Source organism: Panicum virgatum, chromosome 2N, assembly GCF_016808335.1.
Source record: "Panicum virgatum strain AP13 chromosome 2N, P.virgatum_v5, whole genome shotgun sequence".
Classification (NCBI taxonomy): domain Eukaryota; kingdom Viridiplantae; phylum Streptophyta; class Magnoliopsida; order Poales; family Poaceae; genus Panicum; species Panicum virgatum.
In genome coordinates, this window is record NC_053146.1 from 48,779,461 (window position 1) to 48,791,484 (window position 12,024).

General features: G+C 48.8%; 1 protein-coding gene across 2 annotated transcripts; it reads right to left on the reverse strand.

The window, feature by feature from the left end:
• Window positions 1–739: 739 nt before the first annotated feature.
• LOC120660890 (probable protein phosphatase 2C 69) lies at window positions 740–5,505 on the reverse strand. Of its 2 annotated transcripts, none has more exons than XM_039939553.1 (9): window positions 4,866–5,505; window positions 4,113–4,284; window positions 3,643–3,796; window positions 3,512–3,575; window positions 3,121–3,228; window positions 2,805–2,930; window positions 2,480–2,709; window positions 1,355–1,557; window positions 740–1,018 (listed from the first exon to the last, which is right to left on the reverse strand). In XM_039939553.1, the coding sequence occupies exons 1-9, from the start codon at window positions 5,079–5,081 to the stop codon at window positions 984–986; spliced, it is 1,308 nt and encodes a 435-aa protein (XP_039795487.1). In that variant the 5' UTR covers window positions 5,082–5,505; the 3' UTR covers window positions 740–983. The 2 variants fall into 2 exon arrangements, with proteins under 2 accessions (XP_039795487.1, XP_039795486.1); XM_039939552.1 differs by having other exon boundaries at window positions 757–1,190; window positions 4,866–5,499.
• Between the last annotated feature and the right edge of the window lie 6,519 nt (window positions 5,506–12,024).

Sequence of the window (12,024 nt, forward strand, 5' to 3'; positions counted from 1 at the left end):
GGATCCCTCACCGGCATTTTCCTTCTTCCTCTCTGCTCCGGAGGAGACAAGGCGGGGACGACGGATGTGCCAGATGACAGTGTGGGGGGAGAGCGATCGCCGGGGAAGGGGGCAGAGATTCCCTTCCCCGGATTTTTTTTTTTTGGACACTGGATTTTTAAAAAAAAATGTGCGGGGGCGGACACTGGCGTGGCACAGTGCGGCCAACGAATGGCTTTGGCTGGCCGTTTGGCGCGAGCGAGCATAGCAAGCGACAAGATGGCGCATCTGGATGATGAGCAGGGCATAGGGCAGGGCGTAGACACATGGTCCAGAGTATGGGTGGATGACAGTTATTTGACGAGCAGCACTGATGATGGAGATTAGTTATTACTCCATACTGTGTGTAGTACGCTGGAACGGGTCTGATGTACATGGATCATACTGATTTCCCGGTGTCCGGTGATTGACAGCGGATGTTTAGCAACAGCGGGCACGGGCAGTCCAAGTACCATCAATCGACAGAATCCAAAGCTTCGAACAGCAAAAGAATCAGCAGTAAATTTCGAAAGACAATCGTGTGTTTAGTTGGTGAAAAGTTTAGGTTTTTGGTACTGTAGCACATTTCGTTGTTATTTGATAAATAATGTCTAATTATGAAATAATTAGATTTAAAAGATTCAGCTCATGATAATCAGTTAGACTGTGTAATTAGTTATTTTTTCAACTGCATTTAATGTTCCATACATGTGTCTGAAAATTCGATGTGACGGGTACTGTGCAAAAAATTTTGGGAACTAAACAGGCCCTATCTTACCATTTTTTTTCTCGGGCGTCGTCAGTGAACTGGCGTCAAAAAATTACAAGAATATCGATGATCATATAGACCTCTATGCACAAGGACAGCGACCTCTGTACAGTTGAATGCCGTAGAAGCAGCTTTCAGCTTGGGCTGAACTGAACACAGCCGTGGTCCTTTGAAAAATAAGATGGGCTTTCCTATGCTATAGTCCAACAGATGAATAGATCTCCAGGCTGTCTGTCAAGAATACGTTGAATTACTCGACTGAAACGGTCAATCTATCCAAAGAATTGTTATGGGCTGACTACTGGTTCCAGCTATGAATAAAAGAATCTTTAGTGGTATGAAATAATGGTTCCGGCAATCAGGCAGGCCTAGCACATGTGACCAAAGACAGTTGGTGAAGAATCTGCAAAGACAAACATGCACCAAAGACAAATTAGCAATCTGGAAGGCCAGCTAACCAATGTAGTACACTGAATGTACAGATGAATTTCCAAAAAAAAATAAAGAAAAGAAAAGGAATGAATATATGTCAGATAACAAGGGAATAACCAAACTATTATGTTATACCTTTTCGTCTTCGTTTACCCTCCATGGCCTCTTTCTTATCATGACAGCTATGGCACAGGAAAGGACCTTGCCAACCTTGTAGTTTTTCATGTTGCAGTGGGTTGGCATGTAGCGAAATCCCTTGCCCAGATTTCAACCGTACCAGACAAACCGCACAACTAGAGCGCGCAAAAATTTTCTCAAGTGCATATCCGGTGGTTAGCCTGCACGTAATGAGTATTTATCAAAATATCTGTTGATTGCAAAATCAGGGACTATATCTTGAAACTAGCTAAAAATAGACAATCAAACTAAACAAATAATACAAGTGTACTTCTTATTTGGGTTCATATTATAAACTCGGATTCCTGTGGAAAAACCCAAACAGGAGGCATAATTGACAGTATAATGCATGAAGACTATGCACTCTGCCTTTTATTCATTTCAACTATGGAACCCTTTTAGTTCTGGTACTAAACTTAAACAGCAAAAGGATAGAAACAACCAAGATAAAGTGTAAATACTATTGATATTACAGCGCATCCAAATGTTAGTATGTGTATCAACCAGATCTGGATGGTTTGTGGACAACTAACATGTGAATGGTCAAAAGAAAGAAGAGGATCCAAGGTTGTGGGGGTTGGGAAAGGAATCAGCAAACAATATACTGACCATTACATGTATGGGAACAAAGATGGGGCTGTGTGGCTGATACCATCAAGACATCAATCAATAGTGCCACTTTCGGTTTCCGATAGTTACTAAAAGTCCTGCTATTCTTTAGCAAACAGCAAGATCTGCTGTTGCTCATATGGGACAATCTCATGTGGAGTATCAGATCTAGATAACCATAGCAATTACACTAGCTGAGTGTGTGCGAGCTAAAAAGGTCTCTTTCATTGCCATAAACGCAAGGACATAATCAAAGTGACCAGATCTACGCTACATTGGTGCACTGGTACACATATGGACATCTCCATCACAATTTATAGTGATGCTAGTACTCGTCTTTCAAATGCAAGGAAAGGCCAACTATATTTTTATGATAAATTTATGTTCTTTACTTTTAAAAATACATGAGGCACAAACTATAGCACTAGCGAAGAATTTGAAAAAACAAAAACTGTTAGGACCACTACATGTTACCTTTTAGAAAGCATCGCAGAGCCATCTTCAAATATTTCTTCCACCACATCCGGTTCAGCATATTCACTATTTGTTTTAAAGGGCACATCTACAGATTTTCGGCGAAACATATTATTGAACGCAATCTTTCCCTGCCTCTTAGGAGGAGTTGGAGCTAGTTTTTCTGGAGGTAGTATGTCGATCACAATGCAAGTAGTGTCATCCCTGATTCCCTGAGGCTGGATTGCTTCCTAAGTAGGATAAAAAAAGTACCAAGTTGAGGATCATAAGATCAATCAAAGAAATAATGCGAGTCTTCTTTCTTTAGAGAAAAGACGAGAGTTACATTAACAATTCGATTGGCAGCTACATCTGATGGGAACCCACGAGAACAGTCAAGAGCCATTTCACAAGTCAAATCATCCCAAACGCCATCACTTGCGATGATAATTCTGCCTCCAGCATTGGAAAGCTGTAAAAAAACACACATGATTAGAGGATCAAATAGCATCATAGACAGGGTCACAGGGTGAGAACTGCATGGGTCATAAATAAAAGCAGATGACACTAAAAAAAGATCTCCAAGAACTTAAGTTGGCAGTGCATGTTTAGAACAAGACACGTGAACTGCAGAACAGGGCATTCAAATGAGATGAACAAACCTTCACTTGCTTAACATGTGGAACAGGGATGATGCATTCACCAACATCAAAATCCCCTATCGATCTAGATAGGCACAAGCCACCTGGCCAACATCTCAGAGGTCCAACCTGAAGATACAACAGATATAATCTATAAAACCAACACACTTAATAACAAGGTAAAAATATTGAAGTCTAGCAAAAATGCTAAACAGTATAGATAATGGAGAACTTGCAGTGTTCGAGAAAAGGTAAAATACTAGCTCCCTAATTAAATACACAAATTCGATAGTTAAATCATGGAGTAACAGGTGACTGCAGGCAGTGGAAAGTTATACACCAAACATCCACACTATGACACTTCTTCATATGCTAATTCAAGCACACAAAGGATTCAGGATGAGTTACAAACCTCTGGGCCGCCGACAATATCCATTTTTCCAACTTTACTCCCACACGCAGTTACTCGTTCAACCCTGAAAAACAAGCAGACTCTAAGAATCGCACAAATATCAATTACATCAGCGGCAAAACGAAACTTACTCATCTGGGTTGGAGTCGAAACGATGATCAGCAGATAGATAGTAGACTGAGCCATCAGCAGATTCTAGTATGCAACGTGAATCACCAACAGATGCTACTGTTACAACCCACTCGTCTACTATCACAAATGTCACAGTTGTACCAGAAGTTCCAGCTGAAAATGATAAAAGGAACGTTTCTTAAAAGGAAAGGGCATAACTCATGTTTACAGGTATCTAAAAGACATGTAAACAGGAAAAAGGCAAGTTATACAACCAAATCTGAACTACATACAAGATTATCACATATTCTATTCAAGAAGGAGAACAGAAATTGATAGATAATAACACCACTGCCTTATGGCTTTCAAAAAGAGAGAGGGAGAAACATGTGCCATGTATGGCTGTTTATTGAAGAATTAAATAAGTATAAGAAACGTGCAACCGGCGTTAAATATCCTAAGCTGAACAAGAACAGGGCTAATTCATTACCTACTCTCTGGAAATCCTTGTCGGTCTTGACAAATGCTCCAACAAGCGCACGTGGGAGCACAGCAAGCCACTCATCCCTGCTCAAGCACGTAGGAATGGCACGCAAGACATTGGGCAGCAGATTCTCCTTTGCGTATATGGCAGCTCCAGATCCATTGTGCCCATCAAACAGCTATCAACAGAGCATGATCAACAATCAAATAAATATTAAAGAAAGACAGTGATCAATGATGAGATAGATAAAAAACAGAATGATCACGGATGTACCAACTGATAGCTACTATATCACCAAAACACAGCAAAACCAAAATGATCTACCCACAGGAGTTCACTACCCATCTGCTTCCTGGTAGAGTGCGACCACTCATAACAGCACAAAAATAAAGATATGAGAGCATGGGTAAACTCAAATTAACCTTGACCAATCACCAGGGCGATCAAAGTTTCCGACATTTCGTATGCATGATGGTCGCAGCACGCACTGTTATACATAAAAAAAGAAACGCCAACAACTTTTTCTCTCTTGACCCAAAAAGTTGGAACAGCCGTGCCAATTGCAAATCGGAAAAGGCGAAAAGCAAGCGCGTAGTGCCAGGTACGTACAAACAGGGAGAGCCCTGCGCTGCATGTCCAAAACCACACACAACTCCAGGGACGCGGACGCGGCCTCTGCCTTCCCCGATCCCGAACCTCCTGGACTCGTCAGAACAAGAGGATGGTAGACTACTTGGCAGAGCAATGTAGGGGGGGTACCGCGAAGACGGAGAAGGAGGTGGAGGGGTCCCCGGCGACGCGCTGGCCGGCGCCGGCGCGGAGCAGCGTGAAGTCGTCGCCCTTGCGGCTGCGGCTGGCCTCCCCGCACAGCACGTCGGGACGCTCCATCCGCTCCTTGGTCACCTCCCGCCGCAGCAGCACGCCCAGCGGCACCGTCCCAGGCGACAACGCGGGCGCCGCCGCCGCCATCGCCATCACCCGCTCCCGCGCGCGCGCCGCCCTAAAAAACCCTCGCTCGGATGACCACGACGGAGTCCGTGTCCGGCCTTGAGGCGGCGGCTGCTGTCCCCCGCCCGCGCGCGTGCTCGGTCGCAAGGAACGCCCGCCCCACCTGGAAAGAGGATCGCGCGAGGAGGTCAGGAGGAGCGCCGCGGCCCCGCAGATATAGCGGGAGCGGGAGGCCGCGATCGTGGCCGCCACGCGGTGCGTGGGCGCGCGGGCGCGCACGCGACGCGATTGACCTGGAGACGGACGGGGGCCGACTTGGATGGGGTGGGAGGAGACGAGGTCAGGCTAGGCAGGGTGGCGAGGAGGAGGATGGCTGGGCTGGAGGAGGGATCGCTCGCTCGATCTCGATCGGTGCAGCCGTTTCGATTTTATCGGCACGAACACGCAATGCGGTTTTGATTCGGCTCTCGCTCAGTTGCGATCCCCCCGTGGCCACTCCGTTTTCTCTAGCTGCGTCTCGCCTCTCGGTGTGGTAAATTTCCTACTATTTCCCAATCCACCTCGCACACACACAGAAAAAAATCCCAATCCAACCCGCTGGGCGTGGGCCTCGGAGGCGCCGCGCTGAGCTGGACACGGGCGGGCGGGCGACCAGACTGAGAACCCGAGAAGGCCGGCTTGGCTCGTGGGGCCTGGCGGCTGCGACGGTCTCGTTTGACGGGGTCAGGTACGTCGTGGTATCGTATAATATTCGTATAGTTAGCAGCAGCAACGAACAACGATCGCGCACGGCGGCGACGGTTGCCTCGCGCCCGTCATCCGACGACGACGGTGAAACGAACAACAGGTGGAGCACGTTCCGGAACGCGACCCGCCAACCCCACACCAAAGGTGGGTGTGGGCTGGTGTGCATTGCCACCCATTGGGATGGTGTGGCTGGGGAAGTCCAGGAAGAACGGGGGCCAGGCGGGGCCATGCATTGGCGTGGGCGCGCGTCCAGACCTCGCGGCGGCCGCAGGGCGCAGCACGTGTGCCCGCCGGATCCGCCGCGAGCCGCGTCCTGCATGTTTGCATGTGGCTCGCGTAGAAAAGCGGAGGCGTTCGTGATTTGCCTCACTACTCGCGACGATCTCATCCGGCTAGGCTAAGTAACGGTTGATGATGACTTCGATGCTAGCTGTTGATGATGGCAGTTCTTTCTCTTTTTTTTTGAAACTTTGATGATGGCAGTTCAGTTCGTCCTCCGTCGTCCAGCTTTTTCGTAGCTAAACTAAACTACACTATCTGCGGGTGAGCTTATGCGTATTATGGTTGTTAATTGAGCGATGTGATGCAATGGTTGATTAATTAGCTGTAATCCTGTAACGGAGGTCCACCAATGTTCAAGCTAAGTCCTCGCGTCGGTTTCTTCCGGTGATTGGTGAAGGAGACGGCGAGCTCCAAATGGAGCTAAGACGAGAGGGCGCCATTTTTCAACGGTGCTTGTACAGTTGTACCGCTTTTGTACGGGCTTGATAACACGGTGAGGCGGGAGTACATATGCGAAGGCTATCATATCCTACAGCACAAGACTACAGTTCAAGAAATCATTTTGCGCCTGGATCAAGCACAAGAGGCCAGGGTGCTTTCGGAGGAAGAAGCCAGATTGCTAAAAGACCTTAAGGTGAGGGTTCTGGGGCTGGCGGCGATTGAACGCGCCAGACGCCGACAGACCTCTCGCCTCACCTGGCTGAAACATGGTGATGCCTGCACCAAATTTTTCCACTAAAGGATGTCAGCTCGGAAACGACGGAACTTCATTCCGGCACTGAGAAGAAGGGATGGCACTTTTGCTTGGAACCATGATGAAAAGGAGAAAGAAGCGTTTGACCATTACAAGACTTTGCTGGGCACCAAAGTGAGCAGAGCTCGCTCCCTTAACTGGGGCGTTTTGCAACTCCCAGAAATTGAGGAGGGGCTCGATGACCCGTTCACGGAGGAGGAAATCAAAAAGGCCATCTCCTGTCTGCCTCCGGATAAAGCGCCAGAGCCGGATGGCTTCATTTTATAAGTCTTGTTGGCACATCATCAAGGCAGAGGTTTTGGATGCTTTTAACTGCCTGTACTTCCTCAACACCGGCCCCTTGGAGCGCATGAACTCGGCTATTATCACCCTCATTCCCAAAAAAATAAACCTCCGAACTGATCACTGATTTCAGGCCAATTAGCCTCATCCACTCCTTCGCCAAACTCATTTCCAAAGTCCTGGCAATCAGGCTCTCCTCCCAAATAGATAAACTCATATCCATTTCACAAAGTGCTTTCATCAAGAAGCGTTGCATCCAGGACAACTTCCTGTATGTACCCAATTTGGCCAGAGCCTACCACAAAAACAGAACGTCAACCTTACTATTCAAACTCGACATTGCCAAAGCGTTTGACTCAGTTTCTTGGGAATATCTCCTCGAGCTTATGGAAAAAAGAGGTTTCTCAGTCAAGTGGAGAAACTGGATCGCCTTGATCCTTTCCTCTTCTTCCTCCTCGGTCATGATCAATGGCGTACCAGGCCCCTTTTTCCATCATGAACGTGGACTACGCCAAGGTGACCCTCTATCGCCCTACCTTTCTTATCTTGGCAATTGATACCTTGCACCGGCTGTTTGAACTGGCCACTGAAGAAGGTGAACTCACGGAGCTTCGCGGAAGACATGCCTCTATTCGTCTGTTGTGACATCCCGAAAAATTTACTAAAATAAATCACGCGCTAAAAATAATTTTCAAATCTTTTTCATCGTTGAGCTCAATCCTTCCTTAAACCCTTTCCTGTCCGAACTCCAAATTCCATGGCGATCCCGCCGACCCGGCACCGAAAACAATCACCGTCTCATCTCTCTGTTCTCTCGTTCCGCGTGTCGCGTACCGCCCGACCGCCGCGCGTGCCCGACCGACCCCGTGGTCGCCGCCGAGAATCTCGCCGCAACTCTCTTTCTCTCTCTCTCTCTTTTCTTTTTCTTTTCCCTTTTCTTTTTTTCCTTTTCCCTCTTTCTCCTTTCTTTCTCCCTCTCCTCACGCGCTCGGCCACAGGCAGAGCTCGGCTGCTGCCGTGCCCTTGCGCTGCATCGCCACCACCGGCCACCGCCCTTGCCATCACCCCCGCCTGCGCCACCGTACTCGCTTGCCCGCCTCGGCGACCGGGCTCTCGTGCTGAGCCACGTACGGTGCCCCGCCACCCGCTGTCAAGCACAACGCCGCCTGCCCCGGTCGCGCCTGCCCGAACTGTCCCGTCGCTCTGTGGCCGCCTCGCCACTTGCGCCGCCGCTCCACGACGCCGCGCTAGCTCCAAAACACCATTAATGGCCACCGGGATGCCTGCCGGCCGGCCGGCCACCGTGCCCCTCCCCACCGCCTTGCCTCGCCTATAAATTGGCCCCTCGCGCAGCCCCTCGCCACCACAGCCACCTCAGCCGCCGCTTGCCTCCTCCCTAGCTCTGCAGCTCCTCTGCCCGTCGCCGCCAGCTCCCGTGGACAGCACGCTCTGCTGCACCCCAGCCCTTGGTGAGTGAGGGAAAAGGATCTCATCGTCGCCCTCTCCCTTCCCCCCCCCCCCACGGACGCCCGCCCCTGGCCGCCCCTGTCCGCGCCGCCACGGCAGCTGCCTGCCCGCCGCGGCCATGGCCGTCGCGCCCCTCCCTGCGGGCCCCCTCATCTGAAATTGAGGAGGGGAAATGATCCCCCGTTCCGCCTCCTCCCTTTTCACCCTACCCCGGACCGCCGCCGTGGCCCAGGGGCCGCCGGCCAGGGCCACCACCGCCCGCCATCCATCGTGGCCAGACCGCTTCGCCCCACCTCCGCCCGAGCTGTGGCTAGGAATCAATCCCCCGTGACTCCCTCTCCCTTCCCCCCCTCCCCACGACCGCCACCGCACCTTGGCGCGCCGGCCAAGCCGCCGCCGGCGACCCCTCGGCCCTCCCCTATTTTCCAGCGAGGGGAGGAAGAAGAGATTGCAATTTTGCACATAGCCCCCTACCCTTTCCCTGTTTTATTTAAGAACACCTTTCCTCATTAGCTCTTTTCCAAAGAAGCCCCCCTCTTCTCCCTTATTACGGATCAGACCCTCCACCATACAGAAAATATTTATGTTTAGACCCTTACTTTTTCTAAGAGTGACCCTGATATTTTCCAAAATTCCAACCAAGCCCCTGTCATCTCAAAAATATTTACAAAAAGGCCCTTGAACCCCCGTTCAGCCCCTAAACCTCTCTTTAACCTATCATTTCATGCGTCAAACATTTCACAATCAGCCTGAAACTTTACCACGCCACTTCTAACATAATTTCGGCCGTGCCATTAGAAAATCCCTCAAAAATATTATTTCTATATCTATATCTTAATTGTTTCCGATTCGAGCTCAACGTTAAAACATTTATTTCTTTTTATTGTGTGCTTCTTGTGTGTGTCATAGATCACGGTGTGAATGAGAGAGAACCCGTCGACGAGCAGTACCACAAGTTAGATGGGATGGATGGCACTTCTGTGTGAATTACCGAATGGTGTGCTCGTACCTGTGTGGTTGAGCAAGGTTGGGAGATATCCATCTTGTCACAATTAAGGACCGAGTTGATGTGTCATCTTGCCTAACTCCACTATCGTGCAAACCACTCAACCGTTGTATGTGGCAACGGCTTAGCATAAACCCCACTAGTTAGCTTGATAGCCATCAGGAGAGCTGAGAGCAACGGGTGACCAAGGAGAAGGGATAAGCTCTGTGTGACTTATGCCCCGGTTAAACCTCGGTGATAGGTCGATGACCCCTTGGTGGATCCTGTGGTGGCTAGTCAGGTCTAGCTAAGGTGGGTAAAGACTTTTTTAGTATCTGCACCGACACTAAGGTGATCGTGTTGTGGTACCCCGCTTGTGGGTAAAGTTGCACACCTCTGCAGAGTATAAAATCTATTCGAATAGCCGTGCCCACGGTACTGGGCGAGTTATGGTTTGGTCACACAACTAGTGTTTCTTCTGGGAATGGATGGGTTGGCGTGAGTTGTTTTGGAAAAGTGTCCGGCAGCTGTGCCATGTGCTACGGCGGATGAGGAGTCCGGTAGCAACTTAAAACTGGGATCCTGTGTGGATCAACCCTACGTGTTACTCAGTGCAAGAGAATTGCTTTTGAAAACCCCTTTCTTTCAAATAAACCCTTGCATAAATATTAGCTTTCCGCAAATTAAACCCTAGCCTTATCCTTGATTTACCCTGTGCATTACATTCTGTTTATACCCCCTCCGTGGGTGTGGTTGGACTTGCTGAGTACGTTTGTACTTACTCCTTGTCTAATTTTTACAGAGGAAGATCCAGACTTTTTTTTCCCGAGGACGTTGAGTAGGGGTTCCGTTCTGCACCCAACCTTGCCTGTGGTGTTGGCCCTGTTCAGGATGCTTTCGCTGGCGCGATACTCTGAGTCTGAGCTGGATCCCATGTGGGTCGTGCTTTGGTGTATCACCGTAGCCTTTTTACTTCTTGTTATTGTCTATCTCAAGTGTCCACCTCCTCGGAGGTTTGTACGGTGATGTACCATCTGATGTAATAAATGTGTATCAGCCTTCTGTGACTGATATTTGTATCACATTTATGTCTTCTCTTATGAGGGGACGCTTCAGGTGGTATCAGAGTCGTAAGTTGGCCGTAGGACGTGACCCCTAGGATCGAGACCCTTTTCCCAAGCCTTTCCCATTAGATCCTTCCCTGTTTAACCACACAGACCGTTTTTATGCAAAATTTGTTCACCTTATCTTTATTTTTCAGATGGCTGAGGAAGGATGGACCCAGGGCCTTTGCCAAGCTGCACCTGGCTTACCCAGACTCTTAATCAATGCCCTGGAGAGTCTTGGCGTTACGGAATGCCCAAGGTACTACAACAGAGAATACGAGCACCATGGTACCCTCCGCTGCAGGGTAATCCTGGTCATCGCCAGAAGTGACCGCTACCCGGACATCCAACCATGGCGAGTGACCGCCATGAGGTTTTGGCACCAAAACACCTATCCCTTGGCCATCAGAAAGGCGCTCCGTTATCTGTGCCAGATTTTTGAAGGACACCTAGCCCCCACGCCCATGAGGTTCTTCCCTTCGGCCATCAGAACCCCAGTTTGGGAGGCTCGCATGCGAAGCCTGGAACGGCGCCATCATGAAGAAGACCCCCAGTACCAAGTGGCTACCTACCTAGCCTCCTTGGATCAGCTCTTTGACGAGCAAGCCAACATCCTAAGGGAGCAAGTCCATCGGGCCGAGCAAGCAGAACTCGCGGTAAGACTGCAATAGATCCGGGCGATCCAAGCCGAGGCAAGAGCCGCAGCCACGGTCAGTAGTGAAGTGGTTGCCCAAGAGAGCCTCAGGCAGGCCCGGGACCGACGTATGCAAGAATGGACCAGAAGTGGAACGCCAGTCCCGGCAATTGGGGAAGACCATGTCCTACTTGGGACGCCCGTCATAGGATGGGGACCACTCTTGGGAACTGTGACACCTCAGGTATCAGTACACTTAACTACAATCACTGTACCCATTTTATACTTAAAAGAAAAATGTGAGAAATTAATTCAAAAAGAAAGGGTCAAATAAAAGTCAAAATATACAAAATAAATTAAAGGAGAAAGAAAAAGGAGTGAAAAGCTACTCAAAATTCAATTCAAATTTGTGCACAAAATTTTAGTTGGCTCATGAGAGGTACTTCAATTGATATGTGCTCAATTGAACTTCAGCCAAAAATCAATCAAAAACAGAATAAAACCAAAGCTCTTTTGTGCAAGTTTGCAAATTTACAAATAGTTCAAAATGTGAGTTTCAAATGAAAATTTGCATAACACAAAAGTTGTAGATCTTGAAAAGTTAAGCAAATTTTGTATTCAACACTTTTTCATTTGAGCCCTCTAAGTAGGAGATATTTTTAGTTTATCAACAGGTCCCTGGAATTTCAGAAATCGCAGAAAGGCCCTCACCT

Coding starts and splice junctions, on each gene's coding strand:
- LOC120660890 (XM_039939553.1), bottom strand. CDS start 5,081: ATGGCGATGGCGGCGGCGGCGCCCGCGTTGTCGCCTGGGACGGTGCCG. Junction 2,931..3,120: donor CACATGTTAAGCAAGTGAAG/GTTTGTTCATCT, acceptor GTTTTTTTACAG/CTTTCCAATGCTGGAGGCAG. Junction 1,558..2,479: donor TCTGCGATGCTTTCTAAAAG/GTAACATGTAGT, acceptor CATTACGTGCAG/GCTAACCACCGGATATGCAC.